The 19,636-nt window shown below is 48.8% G+C and overlaps 1 protein-coding gene across 9 annotated transcripts in view; it reads left to right on the top strand.

Moving 5' to 3' along the window:
* Nucleotides 1-19,636, top strand: part of LOC119624823 (protein FAM153A-like) — a 64,799-nt gene that overhangs the window by 30,925 nt on the left and 14,238 nt on the right. For all 9 annotated transcript variants that reach the window (XM_073013966.1, XM_073013963.1, XM_073013965.1 and 6 more), the window contains 13 exons: nt 1,747-1,814; nt 2,281-2,305; nt 4,746-4,816; nt 5,278-5,302; nt 7,458-7,528; nt 7,989-8,013; nt 10,000-10,070; nt 10,504-10,534; nt 12,475-12,542; nt 13,010-13,034; nt 17,652-17,686; nt 18,101-18,168; nt 18,257-18,353. In XM_073013966.1, coding sequence (XP_072870067.1) covers nt 1,747-1,814; nt 2,281-2,305; nt 4,746-4,816; nt 5,278-5,302; nt 7,458-7,528; nt 7,989-8,013; nt 10,000-10,070; nt 10,504-10,534; nt 12,475-12,542; nt 13,010-13,034; nt 17,652-17,686; nt 18,101-18,168; nt 18,257-18,341 — 668 coding nt within the window. In that variant the 3' untranslated portion in view covers nt 18,342-18,353. The remainder of the gene's footprint in view (nt 1-1,746; nt 1,815-2,280; nt 2,306-4,745; nt 4,817-5,277; nt 5,303-7,457; nt 7,529-7,988; nt 8,014-9,999; nt 10,071-10,503; nt 10,535-12,474; nt 12,543-13,009; nt 13,035-17,651; nt 17,687-18,100; nt 18,169-18,256; nt 18,354-19,636) is intronic.

Below are 19,636 nucleotides of genomic sequence, written 5' to 3'. Positions count from 1 at the left end.
TGAGAGGCCGAGACGGGTGAATCATCTGATGTCGGGAGTTTGAGACCAGCCTCACTAACATTGAGAAACCCTGTCTCTGCTAAAAATTTAAAATTAGCCGGGAGTGGTGGTGCATGCCCCTAATCCCAGCTACTCAGGAGTCTGAGGCAGGAGAATCAATGGAGCCCAAGAGGTGGAGGTTGCAATGAGCCAAGATTGTGACATTGAAATCCATCCTGGCAACAAGAGTGAAACTCTGTGTCAAAAAACACAAAAACAAAAAACTAAGAGTCCAGTAAACGACTCTAACCATGGTACTGTCATCCCAGGAAGCACCAGTGTCATATAAGGTGCGGCGCTACATCAGGGTTTGCAGGGACAGAGGAGCGAGTCTATATGGAATGATTGTGGATGTGTGGGAGCGTGTGTGCATTTCCCCAGAAAACATACTCCCATGTTCACAGCACAACACAAGCATCAGTGTTCAAGGAAAATTCCATCACCACTGCACAGTTTACATAAATCAACCCATTCATCATCCACCACAGCTGTCCCTGAAGATAAATTTACCATCCCCCGTCCTCAGATGGGCATGGTGCAGAGACGAATTTCCCAAGCTCTTGTTCTTTTAAATGGAAGAGGCACATGTGACCTTGGGAATGAGTGGAAGGTTAATGCCATGGGCTACTACCCGGAATTTGTCACAAAGCCCTGGTATAATTTCTTGCTGGGCCAGGTTGTTCCAGCACTTCTGTGTGCGTGTGGGAGAATGAAAACCTATTTGGATCCCAAACACTGTCATGACTGGGTGGTGTCAGTGGTCAGCTCACCCAGGGTTGGTTTGAGCAGGTACATTGTACAGTGGGCTTCAGTATGATCATTAACATAAAACAGAGTCCACAGGCTTTTGGTCTACAGCGGTGAGGTCGTTCCTCAGCTCCTGTTGGAAAGCAGACAGTGATGAGTGGCATATTCTATTGTATTTAATGAAATTATCACTGCACATCTTAGAAATTCAGTAGAACCCAATCCCAAGACACGGCATCCCATAAAATCTCAAGGATCAACCTGGGTGTTAGCCTGGCACCCATTTTCCCTGCTGGAATCTCCTGCATAGCTGGGCTGGAGAGGGTCAGTGCCTCGCCCCCGTCCCCCTCGCTGCTCCCATGACAGGCTGTCCCGGTGCTGGAGTCAGTGTGAGCATGAGCAGCAGTGAACCCCACGGGGCACACACTTTGCGTTAAAAAGGAAGAGTGGAAGGACAAATCTCACAGGCTAGGTAGGGGTCATCTTTAAATGGTAGGATAATTGGGTATTTTCAAATCTTGGTTTAATTGCCTCATCACAAACAGTTAATGAAATCTTTTGGCTAGATTTAAATCTTTTTCAAGAAAGGTTGCTTCTTATTCAGTACAAAACCTGGAAGTGGTGATATACAGAGCAGCAGCACATGTGCGTTCTGAGGAGGAAATGACTTTGGCAGGGATCAATAAGAGGGCACTTGAGCTCAGGTCAGATTAGGAAGGAGGAGCCCTAAGAGGCTGCCAGGGACACACAGCCTGCACTATGTGGTGTGCGCTGTTTGAGATTGGCTATTTCACGTTTACGAGGTGGCCTGGAGCTAGAAAGCCAAAGGCCCTGATTCCCTCTCTTCCCTGCCTCTATCCTGTTCTGCTGTCCTCCTCCCCCACCCACCTCAAGCAATGTTACTGAATTGTTCGTGAGCAACACCACCAAGGTGCTGACGGTCACTCTGTGTCCTCCTAGTTCCGCCGGGACATCTGCAGGCGTGGTCCAGTGACAGCGAAGACGAGGAGGACCCAGAGGATGTGGAGGTCAGGCCGCCTGGATTTGTCTGAGAAAAACTGCTGCTTTCTTAGCTTTATTTTATTTGGATGAAATTAAGATACGAGAATGTGACAACATATATCTTAGATTAGTTACCCAATGTCCTTGGGAGGAGCTTTAAGTGAGAGTCTGTTCCCCACTGAGGGTTGACTTAATACAGAGGGAGAAAGTGACAGCATCCACCACACATTGTGGGGCAGTGAGCTTGTGCCTTTACCAACTTTGTTCTCTTTCGAACAAAATCACTTACTGGCCAACCAACATGGACTTGAGAGGAAACGTCCTCTGAGAAAAATGTGTCTTTACTGTGATTCGATTTGCTCTGTTCTTTTGGGTTCCTTTGAACACTGGTTTCCATCTTGTTTTCTAATGTCACTAAGTGAAGAAAAGTCCTGTGCACACAGGACACAGCAGGGTCTGATGCTCATAGCAATTTATTTTCTGTCTTTACAGAGATCCTCAGGAGTTACAGAAAAGGGTACGTATTGCAGAAGCCCTCCCATCCTGATGAGTCACCCAGATGACGAGGAATGTGCCACGGTCTCGCTGGCCTTCCTGTGGACAGGCAGCCTGAGTGGAGCTTCCTCTCATGGATGAGGACCTAGGCTGTGATGGGAGGGAGGGATGGTTGTTGTAGATAGAGCATGATGGTCACATTCTGCAGTCCCTGGGAGCAACTGCATTCTCTGAGCATGGGGTGAGCTTGTGCGCATTGATTTGCTGCGTGTCTTTTTGAATTCACGTGGTGAGTGTCCAAAATACATAATGTCAAGGTCACGTAGAGGCCCAGCCTCTATCCCTCAGCCTAGTCTGGTTTCCGTGTTCTGTGCTCAGGAAACACAGCATCATGAAAAGGTAACCAAAGGGCTTGCCCTAGGGTGTGAGTGGCAGGACGAGCACTTGCCTTCCTAGGAGGATGGAGGGTGACTCATGTATTACGAGGTGGGGAGAGACAAATGTGACTGTGGGACAGCAGAGGCTCCAGGACGTCCCCATTGAACCCACCGTGGACAAAGGTTGGTTGGCTGCCTGTTTCTGAAGGCTTTTGCAAAACAAGTGAATGCATTTGATTTCGGTCAATAGGAATAGAACCTGAACCAAGTACAGCCTGCGTTTTTTCTTGGGAGTATGCATTTGGTGGAAACTTATGTGTATATATTGAATTTAATTGCTGTGTAGGTGTCAATACTTACCCCACATTTTAAAACAATCAGGCTGGTGTGATTTTAAAATGTCCCTCGCTAACCTCAGAAACTTATCTCTTCATAACCGAATTCTCCTAGTCATGTTTAATCTCTAGAATACAGTTTCTGTGTGGTACTCGGGGGCTTCCTGCTGAGTGATTAAAGGTAGAAATCCGTGTTACCAACATTGAGGCCCTAGGAATTCACAGGCAGCTGCCCACTGGGCTCTATGAGGGAGAGAGCAGGCTACAGCCTTGGCCTGGGCCTGCAGAGGAACATGATTTGGAGGAGCAGAAGGCAGGCATGAGGGCAGCAAAGCCATGGGGGACGCCGAGGTGCAACATCAGGAGAGTCAGTTCCACATCATCACCTGGGCGTGGGCGGAATGTTCACGCCTCGTCTGAAGGAGGCGTTGAGCTCCAACTTCATGACTGGCCTGAACATTGGCCGTCTTCCTAAGAGCCTGGTCATAGGAGCTCCTTCCTTGTTTCTGGTCTTCTCCATCTTCCTGTGTGTTGATGGCAATGGCACCACCAGAGATTAGTGAGAGACAGAGAACAGGAGTGAGTTCCTGAAATATTCAGCTTAGCCCAGAGAGAACATGATCAGCAGGGACGGATTGAGGGTCAGTCCAGACACGGAGTAGTTTCCATGCTTGATCTCCCTGTGGCTGGGACAAAGAACAGCTTCTGGGAGTCTCTGGACAGCTGATCCTTGTGTAGCTATTATTGGCCAACAGTGGCCTGGCCCAGAGTTCCGTTTTACTGGAGGGAAGCCTCAGCTCCCAGGCTGAGCAGCTGCCCCAGTGCTGGTGTCAGAGGAGGTGAGGAGACCCTGCTCTAAGGCAGGCTGAGCCCAAGAAAGGGAGAGGGGCTGCCCTGGTGTTAGGTTGTCCTTTCTACTTTCCAATGTGACCCATAAGACATCAGTTTCTCTGTATCTCTGAGACAGCCTTGCAATCATCAGTCCAAAAGTCTGTTGTCTCCTACTCATAGGTGGAGGAATCCTGGCCATGGCAGGTCACGGGAGGGCAGGGACTTGTGTCCTCCTCATTCCTTCTCATCTCAGAGCTCAGTCCTGGGCAGCCCATCTTGGGCCCCAGTGATGTTCCAATGCCTGCATTCCTGTTCTGAAATCTAGCACAAGTGTGGCAAGGCTTTCTGCTCTTTTTCTGTAGTCTCTGAGTTCCCACGCTTACCCAGGGGCCTGCGTGGGTTCTAATCCAGGGTCAGGGGAGAAGAGTGTGTGCTCCTCAAACAGTGAGGTTTTCTCTTCTCTGCTCCTGCGGTTCTGCTTTTGTCTTCTGAAGTAGGCACGGAATGATTACAATAATAAATTTTGTATATGTTTTGCCACAATAATGTCTGAAGTTCAATAAAAGGGATGGAAAGTGAAGGAGAAGCATATGTAGACCCAGGAAAGACAAATGACATTGTCACATTTCAACAGGAAAGTGGAAATTTCCTAGGCCTCTAAATGCGTAGGGGAAGGATGAGACACTGCCACGGCATCGGCAGTGCGTGTCTGTGCTGCTAAGGCTCTGTCTTCCATGGCTTTCCTGATGGTCTCACTGACCTTTCTTCATCACCAAGGAGGATGTTCTGGCAGGAGTTCCGTTTTTGCAGTTAACCCCCCTTGTCTACATGTGCCAGCCCCGTGTTTTTAGCACCCGAGTCTCCCTGACGGGTTCCTTCAGTGCACCCAACATGCTGACAATGACTCCGTGTTTCCTAGAGCGTGACGAAGACTTGTTGTGTGAGCATCCGCTCAAGATACTATCTGAGATGTTACGAGGCTTTTTTAAGGTAAAGTCTGTTTTGTTTATCTGAGGTGGGAATTTTGTTTCTCTTGGTTTCCATATAAATTGAAGTAAGATATGATAATCTTTCCACGTACAGTATGGATGACTTACAGAAATTCTTTATGGGCAGCTGAAGATGAGACTTTATTACCCAGAAGAATGAATTCAAGATGACATTTGTAGGTGACAGGTTCACCTAAAACCTCTATGGCAGTAAGCATTTTCCATGGAAGTTCGTTCTTCTTGAAAAGAATGGTGAACATGCAGTGAAAATAAACTTGAAAATCGGGCACAAAAATCTTGTGCCTTTGCACATGTCCTCTAGGCTTTATTTGGGGCCCTTGTGTTGACTGTTTTCACTATTTCCATTGGGTTTTCTAATGTCAACAAGTGCAGTAGAGACCTGTGCACACAGGACACGGTGTGGTCTGACTCTTGTAATGTTTTTCTTTTCTCTAATTGCAGAAGAGCTTTGACGTAGAGACAGAAGGTATGTAATCTGGGATAGCTTTTTTAAAAATTGTTTTTATTTTACTTGAAAGTCTGGGATGCGTGTGTAGAATGGCACGTTTGTTTCATAGGTATAAATGTGGTGGTTTGCTGCACCTATCAACACGTCATCTAGGTTTACTGCTCAGCATGCATTACATATTTATACTAATGCTCTCCCTCGCCTTGCCCCCCACGCTCCAGGAATTGCTTTTTTGCTAAGGAAATACCTTATTTTTTCAGAACAATGGCACTTTTTACCATGCATTTGGTGGAGAATTTCTCTGGAGCTTCCTAACAGAAATGAGGTTTTAGGCAGTTTGGTATAAAAAACAGTAAGACTTCGGTACAGAATTGTGACCATCTTTCTGTAGTCTCCGCAGGAAGTGGTGTCCCGTACATGAAAGAGGGTGGTGTGCATCAGGTTTGGGAGGTGTGGAGGAGAGAGTCTGTGGGTGGTGATTGTGTCTTTCAGAGTCTTTGTGCATGTTCCTAGCACAACACAAGGATTAATGTTTGTTTGTTTTTTTAACTAATCCATCACCCGGCACACTTTACGTAAATCAGCCCATTCATTCTCCACCACAGTTGTCTGAAGTTAAGTTTAATATCCCCAGTCATCAGATACTGGTTGGGCAGGGATGAATTTCTCAACATCTGGCTTTCTCAGTAGAGGAGGCAAATGGGAAATCAGCAGCGGGTGGAAGGTTGATTCTATGGGCTGCTGTCCAGTATGGATCTCACAGCCCTGGTATAACTCATCAGTCTGGCAGACTTTGAGCACCTGGGTGTGCATGTGGACGTTTGATGGCGTATAGAATTCTAAGCACTGTCTGTCCTCACAGGATGGTCTCAGTGGTTGCATAACCCGGGATTAGAGTTGGGATGTTTTACAGTGGACTTTGGTGTGGTCAGAAATGTGAAACACACACGGCGAGGTCACAGGCTTTTCGTTTGGTGGTTGTGTTATTCCTCAGATCCTATTTAAAAGCAGAGAACAGGCTGGGTGTGGTGGCTCACGCCTGTAATCCCAGCACTTTGGGAGGCCAAGGCGGGTGAATCACTTGAGGTCAGGGGTTTGAGACCAGCCTGGCTAACACTGTCTCTACTAAAAACACAAAAATTAACTGAGTGTGGTGGCAGTTGCCAGTAATCCCAGCTACCCAGGAGGCTGAGGCAGGAGAATCACTTGTACCTGGGAGATGGGGGTTGCGGTGAGCCTAGATCATGCCACTGCACTCTAGCCTGGGCAACAGAGTGAAATTTTGTCTCAAGAAGAAAAAACGGAGGACATTCCGGGACACAGTCTATTCTATTTAATAACACGATTGCCACAAGTGTCACATATGCCCTAATTCAGCCCACACAACCAAGACTCAGTGCAGAATAGGCACTCAAGGAAGAACTAGGGTGTTATTCTGACGTCCATCTCCCCCGGTGGAATTTCCTGCATAGCTAGTTTGGAGAGTGTTAGCGTCCCCACCTCCTGCCCCCCATGATGGGTTGTCCTGGTGTTGGAGCCAACGTGAGCATGAGCAGCAACGGATTTCACAGACACATACATTGTGTTGAAAAGGAAGAGCGGAAGGGCAAATATGCTAAGTGCGTGCCATCTTTCAATGATAGGATAGTTGAATATTTTAAAATCCTGGTTTAATTCTCTTTGAATCAAAGGTTCAGAGAAGTCATAACTTTTTTGACTAGAATTAAATTTTTTTTGAAGAAAGGTGGCTTTTTATGCAGCACAAAATGTTTCGGGTTGGAGAATGATGATCAGCAGCACCTGTGGATGCTGTGGGGGAAATGACCTCAGAAGGGATGATGAAGGGAGGGCAAGTTAGCTCAGGTCAGATTAGGAAGGAGGAACCTGACACGCTGTAGGGAGGGTCGCCTGCCCCGTGTCCTGTGCCCTCTTTGAGATCAGCTGTGTCTCATTGCTGAACTTGCCTTAGCTAGAGGACCAAGGCTCTGTTTCCCATGGCTTTCCTCATGGTCTCATTTGCCTGCCTTCACCACCAAGGAGGATGGGCCTACAGCTCCGTCTGTGGTAACCCACCTTCTTCACACATGCCAGCCTCATGTCCACACCACCCAATACAACCCGAGGAATTTTCTCAGCAGAATCCATGTGGTGACACTTACCCTATGTCTCCTAGATCCTCAAGAGGACCTCGCAGCAGAACATCCACGTGAGGCACCCGTTGAGAGGGTCCTCTCTGTTATCAACGTAAGTTCTTCTTTCTTTATCTGAAAGGGGAAATTCATTTTCCTAGGTTTCTTTCAATTTCACTTGCATAAAGATAGGAAAACTTTACTACCATGTACATTATAGATGCCTTAGAGAATTTCTTGGTGGGAAAATGTAAAATGAGAATTCTTTACCAACTAATAACTAATTCAAGATGGCATTCTTGGATGACAGCTTCAGTTACAAACTATGTCAGCAAGCATTTTCATCAGGAGGAAAACCTTCTTGAAAATACTGAATTTACCACCAAAATTAACTTTAAAATCTTGCACAAAAACCTGGTGACTTTGTACAAGTGTTTTCTGGGCTTTATTTTTGTGGCCGTTGCCTCCACCAGAATTTCCCATCTGGCTTTCTAATAGCACTACGTTAAGAAAAGACCTGTGTACAAGGACAGCACGATCTTACCCTCACAGTGTTTTCCTTTCTCTAAACTCAGGCGGAGGCATTCACAGAGACAAATGGTACGTATTCTGGGATCACCTATTTGGTAAGGAAAAATCTTAATGTTAAGAAAGGTGACACATTCTTGCCTGGTTTTTCGGGAGAACCATTCTCGTTGGAGCTTTGTACTGGAAATGAGGTTAGGGCAGAAATTACTGAGTGTACTGAAGAGGGGTGATCATCCTACGTGGTGCCTGTTAGCTGCAGTGTCGTTTTTATGACATCGAATGAGGTGCATCAGGGTGGGAGGTGTAAGGAGTCTGTGTAGAATGATTATGAGTTTCTTTGGGAGGATGTGTACATTTCTCCAGAAAGCATGTTTCCATGTGCAGAACTCTACACAAAAATGAGTGTGGTAAGTAAAAATCCCATTACCACTGCACACCGTGCGTAAATCAGCCCATTGGTCCTCCACCACGGCTGTAGCTGAAGGGCAGTTGGAGATCCCCAGTACTCAGGTGGAGATAGTGCAGAGATGAATTTGCCAAGCTCTTTGTCTCCTCAGTGGAGGAGGCAGAGGTGCACTCAGGAGTGGGTGGAAGGTGATGCCATGGGCTACTACTCGGCAGTAATCACGTGGTTCTGGTATAATTTGTCATTATGGCAGAGAGCTTGAGCACCTAGGTGTGCAGATGAAATCTGGATAGCCTTCAGAAATCCCAAATACTGTCTCTCACATAGGATTGTCTCAATGGTCACATAACTCAGTGTAGGGATAAGTACATTTTACAGTGGACTTTGGTGTGGTCACAAATGGGAAACAGACATTGAGAGGTCAGGCTTTTGGCTGCAGTGCTGTGTTAATTTTCTCATCTCCTGGTGAAAAGCAGAAAATGATCAGACATATTATATTGTATTTAATGAGATAATCACCACAATCCTTACATGTGCTGCAGTTCAGCACGCACACCCAAGACACCGCACCAAATAAGAACGGAAGGAACAACTTGAGTGTTACCCTGGTACTCATCTTCTCGCTGGAATCTTCTACAGAGCTGGGTTAGAGAGGGTCAGCGCCCCCACCTGCTGCCCCCCAGGGTGGGCTGTCCTAGGGCTGGAGCCAGTGTGAGCATGAGCAGCAGCAGGCCCCACGGCACACACACACTGTGTTAAAAGGAAAGGCCGAAGGACAAACATCACATGCCAAGTAGGAGTCGTCTGTAAATGGTACGATAATTGAGTATTTTCAAATCTCGGTTTGGTCTTCTTTAAAACAAAAGGTTAGTGAATATAGAGAATATTTTAGCTAGAATTGAGTCTCCTCTTTGAAGAAAGGTTGCTTTTTATCTAGTACAAAATGTTCTGTCCGGCCACGGTGTCTGACACCTGTAGTCCCAGCATGGTGGGAGGCCGAGACGGGTGGGTCACCTGAGGTCGGGAGTTCGAAACCAGAGTGACCAACATGGAGAAAACCCGTCTCTACTAAAAATACAAAATTAGCCTGGCGTGGTGATGCATGTCTGTAATCCCAGCGACTCAGAAGGCTGAGGCTGGAGAATCGCTTGAACCTGGGAGGCTGAGGTTGTGGTGAGTTGAGATCGTGCCATTATACTTCAGCCTGCGCAATAAGAGTAAAACTCCATCTGAAAAAAAGGAAAAGGTTCTAGGAGGGACAAAACACACACTGCAGGACATGTGGATCCTGGGGAGGAAATGACCTCGAGGGGATCGAGAAGGCAGGACAAGTTAGCTCAGGTCAGATTAGGAAGGAGGAGCCCTGGATGCTGCAGGGAAACACTGTGTGGTGGGCCCTGTTTGAGATGGGTTAGTTCATGTGCAAGAGGTTGCCTTAGCTAGAGGACCAAGGCCCTGTCTTCTGTGGCCTTCCTGATGCCTTCCTTCACCACTTGCCTTCCCTCACCACCATGGAGGATGGACCGGCAGAGGCTGAGCCTGTGCTGTGAACACACCTTTCCACACACGCCAGCCCCGGGTCCACAACTCCAAGACCACCTGAGGGATTCAGTCAGTGGAGCTCATGTGCTTATAGTGACTCTGTTTCCCAGGTAACCTGGAAGATCTGGAGGAGGATGTGCCAGAGCAGACATCCTCGGAGGAAGCCTCAGGGGTTCACATGGTAAAGTCTTCTTTTATCCTCTGAAATGGAAATTTTATTTCTCTCGATTTCTCTCTTGTTTCAATGGAACTAAGATGTATACATCTTACCATGTACATTATAGGTGACTTACAGAATTTCTTGGTGGGCAAATGTCAGAGTTCATTATCAACTAAAACATGGTTTCAGATGGCATCCGCATTTACACACTGTGTGTCAGCAGGCATTTTCCTCAAGAGAAATGCCTTCTTCTTGAGAAGTATTTGGAATTGTCAAACAAAAACATTGGAAAATCTTGTAGAAAAATCTTGTGCCTTTCCACGAATGTCTTCTAGATATCGGGGCCATTTTCCCAACCACTGTTTACTATGTGTCTTTTTAATGTCAGCAAGTGAAGACCTGTGCACCCAGGAGACAGCCTGGTCTGACCTCACAGTGTTTTCTTTTTCTCTAGATGCGAGTGGACCCAGCCACACTGGCGAAGAGTACGTATTCGGGGGTCGTCTCTTTGTTGAGGTTTGAAACCTCAGTGTTGCGAAGGTGGCTCTGTTTCACCTGCATTTGCTCAAGGGCCTCTCTTGTTTGAGCTTCCTGTAGAAATGAGATTTGGGAAGTTCGGTTTAAAAAATACGAAGAGTCAGGCTGGGCGCAATGGCTTATGCGTGTAGTCCCAGCACTTTGAGAGGCCGAGACGGGTGAATCATCTGATGTCGGGAGTTTGAGACCAGCCTCACTAACATTGAGAAACCCTGTCTCTGCTAAAAATTTAAAATTAGCCGGGCGTGGTGGTGCATGCCCCTAATCCCAGCTACTCAGGAGTCTGAGGCAGGAGAATCAATGGAGCCCAAGAGGTGGAGGTTGCAATGAGCCAAGATTGTGACATTGAAATCCATCCTGGCAACAAGAGTGAAACTCTGTGTCAAAAAACACAAAAACAAAAAACTAAGAGTCCAGTAAACGACTCTAACCATGGTACTGTCATCCCAGGAAGCACCAGTGTCATATAAGGTGCGGCGCTACATCAGGGTTTGCAGGGACAGAGGAGCGAGTCTATATGGAATGATTGTGGATGTGTGGGAGCGTGTGTGCATTTCCCCAGAAAACATACTCCCATGTTCACAGCACAACACAAGGATCAATGTTCAAGGAAAATTCCATCACCACTGCACAGTTTACATAAATCAACCCATTCATCATCCACCACAGCTGTCCCTGAAGATAAATTTACCATCCCCCGTCCTCAGATGGGCATGGTGCAGAGACGAATTTCCCAAGCTCTTGTTCTTTTAAATGGAAGAGGCACATGTGACCTTGGGAATGAGTGGAAGGTTAATGCCATGGGCTACTACCCGGAATTTGTCACAAAGCCCTGGTATAATTTCTTGCTGGGCCAGGTTGTTCCAGCACTTCTGTGTGCGTGTGGGAGAATGAAAACCTATTTGGATCCCAAACACTGTCATGACTGGGTGGTGTCAGTGGTCAGCTCACCCAGGGTTGGTTTGAGCAGGTACATTGTACAGTGGGCTTCAGTATGATCATTAACATAAAACAGAGTCCACAGGCTTTTGATCTACAGCAGTGAGGTCATTCCTCAGCTCCTGTTGGAAAGCAGACAGTGATGAGTGGCATATTCTATTGTATTTAATGAAATTATCACTGCACATCTTAGAAATTCAGTAGAACCCAATCCCAAGACACGGCATCCCATAAAATCTCAAGGATCAACCTGGGTGTTAGCCTGGCACCCATTTTCCCTGCTGGAATCTCCTGCATAGCTGGGCTGGAGAGGGTCAGTGCCTCGCCCCCGTCCCCCTCGCTGCTCCCATGACAGGCTGTCCCGGTGCTGGAGTCAGTGTGAGCATGAGCAGCAGTGAACCCCACGGGGCACACACTTTGCGTTAAAAAGGAAGAGTGGAAGGACAAATCTCACAGGCTAGGTAGGGGTCATCTTTAAATGGTAGGATAATTGGGTATTTTCAAATCTTGGTTTAATTGCCTCATCACAAACAGTTAATGAAATCTTTTGGCTAGATTTAAATCTTTTTCAAGAAAGGTTGCTTCTTATTCAGTACAAAACCTGGAAGTGGTGATATACAGAGCAGCAGCACATGTGCGTTCTGAGGAGGAAATGACTTTGGCAGGGATCAATAAGAGGGCACTTGAGCTCAGGTCAGATTAGGAAGGAGGAGCCCTAAGAGGCTGCCAGGGACACACAGCCTGCACTATGTGGTGTGCGCTGTTTGAGATTGGCTATTTCACGTTTACGAGGTGGCCTGGAGCTAGAAAGCCAAAGGCCCTGATTCCCTCTCTTCCCTGCCTCTATCCTGTTCTGCTGTCCTCCTCCCCCACCCACCTCAAGCAATGTTACTGAATTGTTCGTGAGCAACACCACCAAGGTGCTGACGGTCACTCTGTGTCCTCCTAGTTCCGCCGGGACATCTGCAGGCGTGGTCCAGTGACAGCGAAGACGAGGAGGACCCAGAGGATGTGGAGGTCAGGCCGCCTGGATTTGTCTGAGAAAAACTGCTGCTTTCTTAGCTTTATTTTATTTGGATGAAATTAAGATACGAGAATGTGACAACATATATCTTAGATTAGCCTACACAATGTCCTTGGGAGGGGCTTTAAGTGAGAGTCTGTTCCCCACTGAGGGTTGACTTAATACAGAGGGAGAAAGTGACAGCATCCACCACACATTGTGGGGCAGTGAGCTTGTGCCTTTACCAACTTTGTTCTCTTTCGAACAAAATCACTTACTGGCCAACCAACATGGACTTGAGAGGAAATGTCCTCTGAGAAAAATGTGTCTTTACTGTGATTCGATTTGCTCTGTTCTTTTGGGTTCCTTTGAACACTGGTTTCCATCTTGTTTTCTAATGTCACTAAGTGAAGAAAAGTCCTGTGCACATAGGACACAGCAGGGTCTGATGCTCATAGCAATTTATTTTCTGTCATTACAGAGATCCTCAGGAGTTACAGAAAAGGGTACGTATTGCAGAAGCCCTCCCATCCTGATGAGTCACCCAGATGACGAGGAATGTGCCACGGTCTCGCTGGCCTTCCTGTGGACAGGCAGCCTGAGTGGAGCTTCCTCTCATGGATGAGGACCTAGGCTGTGATGGGAGGGAGGGATGGTTGTTGTAGATAGAGCATGATGGTCACATTCTGCAGTCCCTGGGAGCAACTGCATTCTCTGAGCATGGGGTGAGCTTGTGCGCATTGATTTGCTGCGTGTCTTTTTGAATTCATGTGGTGAGTGTCCAAAATACATAATGCCAAGGTCATGTAGAGGCCCAGCCTCTATCATGCAGCCTCCTCCTGGTTTCCGTGTTCTGTGCTCAGGAAACACAGCATCATGAAAAGGTAACCAAAGGGCTTGCCCTAGGGTGTGAGTGGCAGGACGAGCACTTGCCTTCCTAGGAGGATGGAGGGTGACTCATGTATTACAAGGTGGGGAGAGACAAATGTGGCTGTGGGACAGCAGAGGCTCCAGGATGTCCCCATTGAACCCACCGTGGACAAAGGTTTTTGTTTGCTCCTGAAGGCCTTTGCAAGAAACAAGTCAAGGTGGTTGGCTTAAGGTCATATGAAAATAAAATTAACCCAGTTCTGGATTGAGTTTCTTTTAGGAGCCCGCGTTTGGTGGAAATACATTGTATGTGAGTTGAATTTGATTGCTCTGTAGATGTCCATACTTAACCCACATTTTAAAAGAATGAGGCTGCTGTGATTTTAAAATGTCCCTCACTAACCTCAGAAATTATCTCCTCATAACCCAGTTCCACAGTCATCTCTAATCTTCAGAATACAGTTTTTTTGTGTGTGGTATTCGGGGCCTTCTGCTGTGTGTGATCAAAGGCACAAATCAGCGTTACCAACACTGAGGTTCTAAGAATTCCCCGACAGCTGCCCAGTGGGCTCTGTGAGAGAGACAGCAGGTACAGCCTTGGCCTGGGCCTGAAAAGGAACACAGTTTTGAGGAGCAGAAGGAAGGCATGAGGGCAGCAGAGCCACGGGGGGAAGCCGAGGTGCAACATCAGGAAGTCAGTTCTTCGTCATCACCTGGGCGTGGCTGGGATGTTCATATTCCAGCTGAGGGAGAACGGGTCGAGCTCCGACTTCATAGCTGGCGTTAGCACTGTCTGCCCGTCTTCTTGAGAGCCTGAAGAGAGAAGCTACTTTGTTGTTTCTTGTCTTCTCTATTTTCTGTATGTTGATGGCAGTGGCACCACCAGAAATTAATGAGAGGCAGAGAACAGGAGTGAGTTCCCGAAATAGCCAGTGTGGCCCAGAGAGGATATGATCGGCAGGGATGGACTTCAGGGTCAGGCCAGACACAGAGCAGTTCCCAGGCCTGGTCTCTCTGGCTGGGACAGAGATCAGCTCTTACTTTTCACCTGCTTCTGGGCGTGGCCTGACAGCTGGTCCTCGTGTAGTTGCTGTTAGCCAAGTGTGATTTGGCCAGAATCCTGTGTGACTGAAGGGAGTGTCAGCTTTCAGGCAGGATGGCTGCCCCACACTGTAGTTGCAGGGGAGGTGAGAAGGGACCCTGCTTCAGTGCAAGGTGAGCTCAGCAAAAGGAGCGGAGTCCAGGTGGTCCTTGCAGCTCTCCCGTGTGACCCTTGAGACATCACTTCGCCTGTTTCTCTGAGATAGTCTTGGAATTATTAGTCTCAAACTCTGTTTTGTTTTACTTATGTGTAGAGGAATCCTGGCCGTGGCTGGTCACTGGGAGGGCAAGGACTATGTCCTCCTCGTTCCTTCTCATCCCAGAGCTCAGAGCTCAGCCCTGGGCAGCCCATCTTGGGCCCCAGTAATGATCCAGTGCTTCCAACCCCCTTGCTGAGATCCAGCGCCAGTGTGAAAAGGCTCTCTGCTCATCCCCTTCAATCTGTTGTTTCTCATGGTAATCTGGAAACCTGAGTGGGTTCTGATCCAAGGTCACAGGAGAATAGGGGGGCTCCTGAAGTCACTGAAGTTTCCCCTCATTCTACTCTGGCTGCCTTGGTTCAGCTTTTCTCCTTGCAGAAGATGCTCTCTTTCTGTTGATGAGTCCTCCTCTGCTGGACCAGGCATTTTCATTCTTGTTGTGGCATCCCCTTCACATCACAGGGGACCTGGAGCTTGTGCCTGTGCCCCTGAAGTACCCAGCCATGAATGATCAGATCAGAGCAAACCACTCTGCCAGGAATCAGCAAGGGGAGAGAGTCACATCTCCCTCACCTTTGGGTTTAGACCTGTGCATTCCATTGTGGTCCTCCATGGCATATGTGCCCATTCATGTTTAAATAAGTGAAAAATTCATAACCTTCTCACAAGAGCCATACTATAAGTTCTCAGCTGCCAAATGTCTGCTCTTAAGAGAGCATCTCCATTCTCCCTGAATCACCTGGGAAGCAGCTGCTGTGAGTCTGGCCCACATTCTGTTCACTGCACTCACCTGACTCAGTGCATGTGCATCAAGGCTGGAATCTCGGGTTCTCAGATTGGAGGTAAGAGATCCTCTGAGCCAGTGTCGGTGAACAGTTGAAAGGGATTATTCGGGTTCTCTGTCTCACCTGAAGGCTCCCAACTGTGACCAGGGCCTTCCTAATGGCCCCTGAGTTCACAGAGCCCAGGGAGAGTCACCGTGGACTGAGCAGTAGTGCTGATGTTTGTGTCTCTGTACTTGGGCTCATGGGCACCACCTCTGGATCCATCCAGGAGGAAATAGACTGGTCAGGTAGGGACCAACACTCCAGGGTTGACCAGTGAGGAGGGTTCTTGGGGATTGGGTGACACTTGTTTTGGAGCCTAGGATGGGATCAGTGAAGTGACTAAATATGAAAGGAAATAGGTGTAGAAGTGTGATTTGGTTTATGTATCTTAATGAGAAAATTGTAAGAGTTTTGTTCTCATGAGCTTTGTGTGAGTTGTGTTGTCACCATCATTTCTTGCTCTGGTGTTTAAAGATTACATTTTGCAAAGACCAGATCAGTCCTGCCTTTGCCACAGCAAGCACCAGAGCCCTGGGTTTGATGAGGCAGCGTTTTGTTGTGAATGGAGATGACAGGATGAGTGTGCAGGTGTAACGCTGAGTGTGGGGTGGGACACAGCCTCTCACAGGTGCTACGTGATCCTGAAGACAAAGTCTTTCATACGTGTGCCAGGAGCTGAAAGGAGCCCACCCTCTTTCTCTACACTCTTGGGACCTGCAACGGCATCTTCCTGTTCTGTCCTCAGCGTCTGCTGCTGCTCTAAGGGTGCTCCCTGGGTGGGATGACACAGGGAGTCCTTCCTCTGGGATTCCTGCGTGTGCCCCAGCATCCTGGAGTCCTCAGGGCGGAACACTTGACTGAGCACAGTTTTGGCCTCCACTCCTCACCCAATCCCATCCAATCCCAAATCCGTGGGCTTTGAATGAAACCTACATTGGCTTTCATTGGAGAGGCCTGAGTCCAGCTGTGGCTCAAGGCCCTCTGTGGCTGGCAGGAATCCTCGGGGATATGTGTGGAGGGGCTGCTGTGTTGCTGTAGGCAGTGGCTCTCGCCCTCCCTGTAGCCTGGTCCCTGGAATCCACTGGGCCCAGGGCAGAGCCTCTGGGCAGCCACCACAGGGGTCACTTGTCTTGTGACACCCTCGTCTCTGGCCCAACAGCCTCGTCCTGCTCCCCACACTCCAGTCAGGCCCAGCTTGTTCTCTGTGTCAGGCCTGCCAGGTGCCCACCCTCCTAGTCTTCCCACAGCTCAGGCAAACCCTGGGAGGCCCCCTCATTTCTGTGCTGACAACTGCTGGCCTCACCTGCAGATTAAAGCAACTGGGACAAGAGGCTTTATCTTGAATTCTGTTCCATTGTTTCCAAATACTCAGAAGCTGGTGGGATTCGTTTGACGACTGAATATTTTCCAAGTCTCTAGGGTCATTCCAGGCATAGAACAGTCACTGTATCTGTGACGTCATTCATCATCAGCTCCCACAGCCCCCAACACAACCCCAGGCCTGTGGACATCGGTTATGATCGCCTCCCACGGGCCCCAACACAACCCCAGGCCTGACTGAATCTGTGGCATTGGCCATCATTGCCTCCCACAGGCCCCAACACAACCCCAGGCCTGGGCAGGTGCTGCCGACCCAGGGTGTGATCCGTGTGTTGACTGGAGGCTGGCAGTGCAGCCTTGGCCTTCTTTCCGATGTTCTTCTATTGGAGACCAGTAGGAATGGTGGAGGTCCACAAGGAGGAAGGAAATGGGATTCATGAAGGAACAGAAGCAGGCCCTACAGGAGGAGGAGGGAGGGATTCCACGTCATGCACGACATTGTGAAGAGGGCGGCCGCCTCTTGGAGGAACAGAATGACATGGCTTCCCCTCCCTTGGCTGTTATGGAATATGAGGGCTGGGAAAGTGTGTGGGAAGTCGGAGGTCCCTCCCTCGTAGCACAGAGGAAATGATACGGGCTGTGGAGAAGTCTCCAGAAATGGGCACATCAGAGGCTCTGGGGTTGGCTCCACAGCCCTGGGACAGCGGAGTCTGAGGGGTTCTCTCGACAATAACTCTCCCTTTTCCTTCTTATGGCCGCCCCCATCACCGCTTCTCCTCTGGACACTCTGATGCTTGCTTCCCAGAACTGGAAGACTCCACCATTACAGGCCACCAGCAGGTAATTGATCTCCTCTTATATGCTCTCTCTCTTTTATCCTCTTTCTGACTCCTGAGCTCCTTTCTTAGCTCTGGTCCTTTTCCTCTTTCCTCTCTTGTGATTGTTCTGAAGGACCTGGTCTTATCCCACAGTTGAGGTCCTCGGGTCTTCAGTGTCGATAAAACCCCTCCCCAGCCCTCCTGCCCGCTGCCTTGGCATTGCCCTGTTTACTGGCCCCCAGGCTGCACCTTTGAATCTTGCTGAACAACCCTTCAGGGTCCAGGGAGGGGCTGGGCTGGGGTCAGATGAGCTGGACCCCACCATGCTGGAGGGACTCCCAGTGACATCTGGGTCTGCTCTGGGCACTCCCTGCCCAGATAGGACTTTTCCTGCACTGGCGTCTCTGGACATACACAACTGTTCTCCTTCTCACAGGTGTCAGCATGTTCCTCCTCTGCATCTGCAGAAGCAGCAACAGAAAAGACAAAAGTGGAAGAGGAAGAGTGAGTGTGCGGCGGGCAGAATGATGAGGGAAGCAGACACGTGCCCGTGTTCTTTATGGCTACGCTCACTTTCTTGTTGTCCCATCAGGAAAACCGGGAAGAAAACCAAGAAGCCCAGGAAGAATACCTGGCGGAATGTCCTGAACCGCTGGGACATTTTTAATATATTTTAGAGACCCCTGAAGGTAAGTGAAGAGATGCCCCGAGAACATCCTCCAGGAAACACACCCAGAGCAGCCCCTGAGCCAGCTGGGCTGAGCCTGCCACAGGCTGCTTAGTGAGGGAGACACTGGGGTGCTGGTCGGGCCACCGTGTGCAGGATACCAGGGGCTGTGCACTGTGTTATTTGCTGCAGTGACACGTCAGCTCACCAGCATCTCATTTGGGGGGACCCAGCTCTGTCCCCCCAGCCTCTTGAGGCCAACAGGGAGTATCACTAGTTCATCCTGAGGAGACTCTAGGGTTGACCATGAATCGCCCCCAGTTCAGGCCTCCTGGGAAAGGTGTGAGAAGGTGAGAAGGATGGAGCATCCCCAGGCTCCTTGTCACACGAGCACGCAGCCCACACGGCCCAGTATTGCCCAGTATTGAGGCCAGCGGGCACTCAGTAGGTCCTGGCATCAAGCAGGGGACATGGCAGGATCCAAGAAGCACTGAAATGTGCCCAGTCCTAGGGGTCCTTCGGCCTCTGTGGGGGCCTGGGGACCTGGAGTGACCTCATGGCCCCATTTTTCAAGATGAGGTTGGAGGCTTCTGTATGTAGAGAGCACTGGCTTGGGCGTCAGTGGTTCTGTATCTGTGCCAAATGCCAACAAAACAAACCCCTGAAGACATTTCAGGGCCATGCTCACTTGGGAAGGGTTGAGGGCATGATTCAGGGAGCCTCTGTTTTTTAAATCTATTTTCCAATCTTGAAATCAGGCACACATATAAACGTCTGTTTGTGTGTATCTATACACTGTTTTTCACTCTTTCAAATGTATGTCTTCTGTAACCCTATTATTATAGAATATACTAAAGTGAGAAATTTGTCTTACCAAAGCGTAATTTTAAAAATTAACAATACAAAGACAGGTCTGGTGGGGATGTTAGAAAGACCAGGTCTTACTAGGCAATACCAATGACGTGCTCCAGGCAGCTGTGCATGTTCAATGTGCAGCTCTTCTGTCTGGATGGCACAGAGGATCTGGGTGGCAAGGCAGGGTCACCACCCCCACCCTGTGTCATGAGACCTCCTGCTCCCCTTAGGGCCCAGGGCTCTGCCTGTTGATCCTGGAATCCTCAAAATCCCCCCGTTTCTCTGTGTCTGTTTTACTCTCCAGGGAACCAGCCCCCTGAAGGTGCCTGTGTGAGCGCCCAGGTTCAGTTCTTCCTCCATGACACTTACAGACACTCTCTGTGGACAGATAACCCCTCAGCAGAGAGCAGCCCACAGGCCTCAGTGTCTTGGCATCTGAGTAGACCTGAC

The sequence above is a fragment of the Chlorocebus sabaeus genome, unplaced genomic scaffold (genome assembly GCF_047675955.1).
Source record: "Chlorocebus sabaeus isolate Y175 unplaced genomic scaffold, mChlSab1.0.hap1 unalloc_scaffold_114, whole genome shotgun sequence".
Taxonomy (NCBI): Eukaryota; Metazoa; Chordata; class Mammalia; order Primates; family Cercopithecidae; genus Chlorocebus; species Chlorocebus sabaeus.
This window is presented reverse-complemented; position numbering and strand designations above follow the sequence as displayed.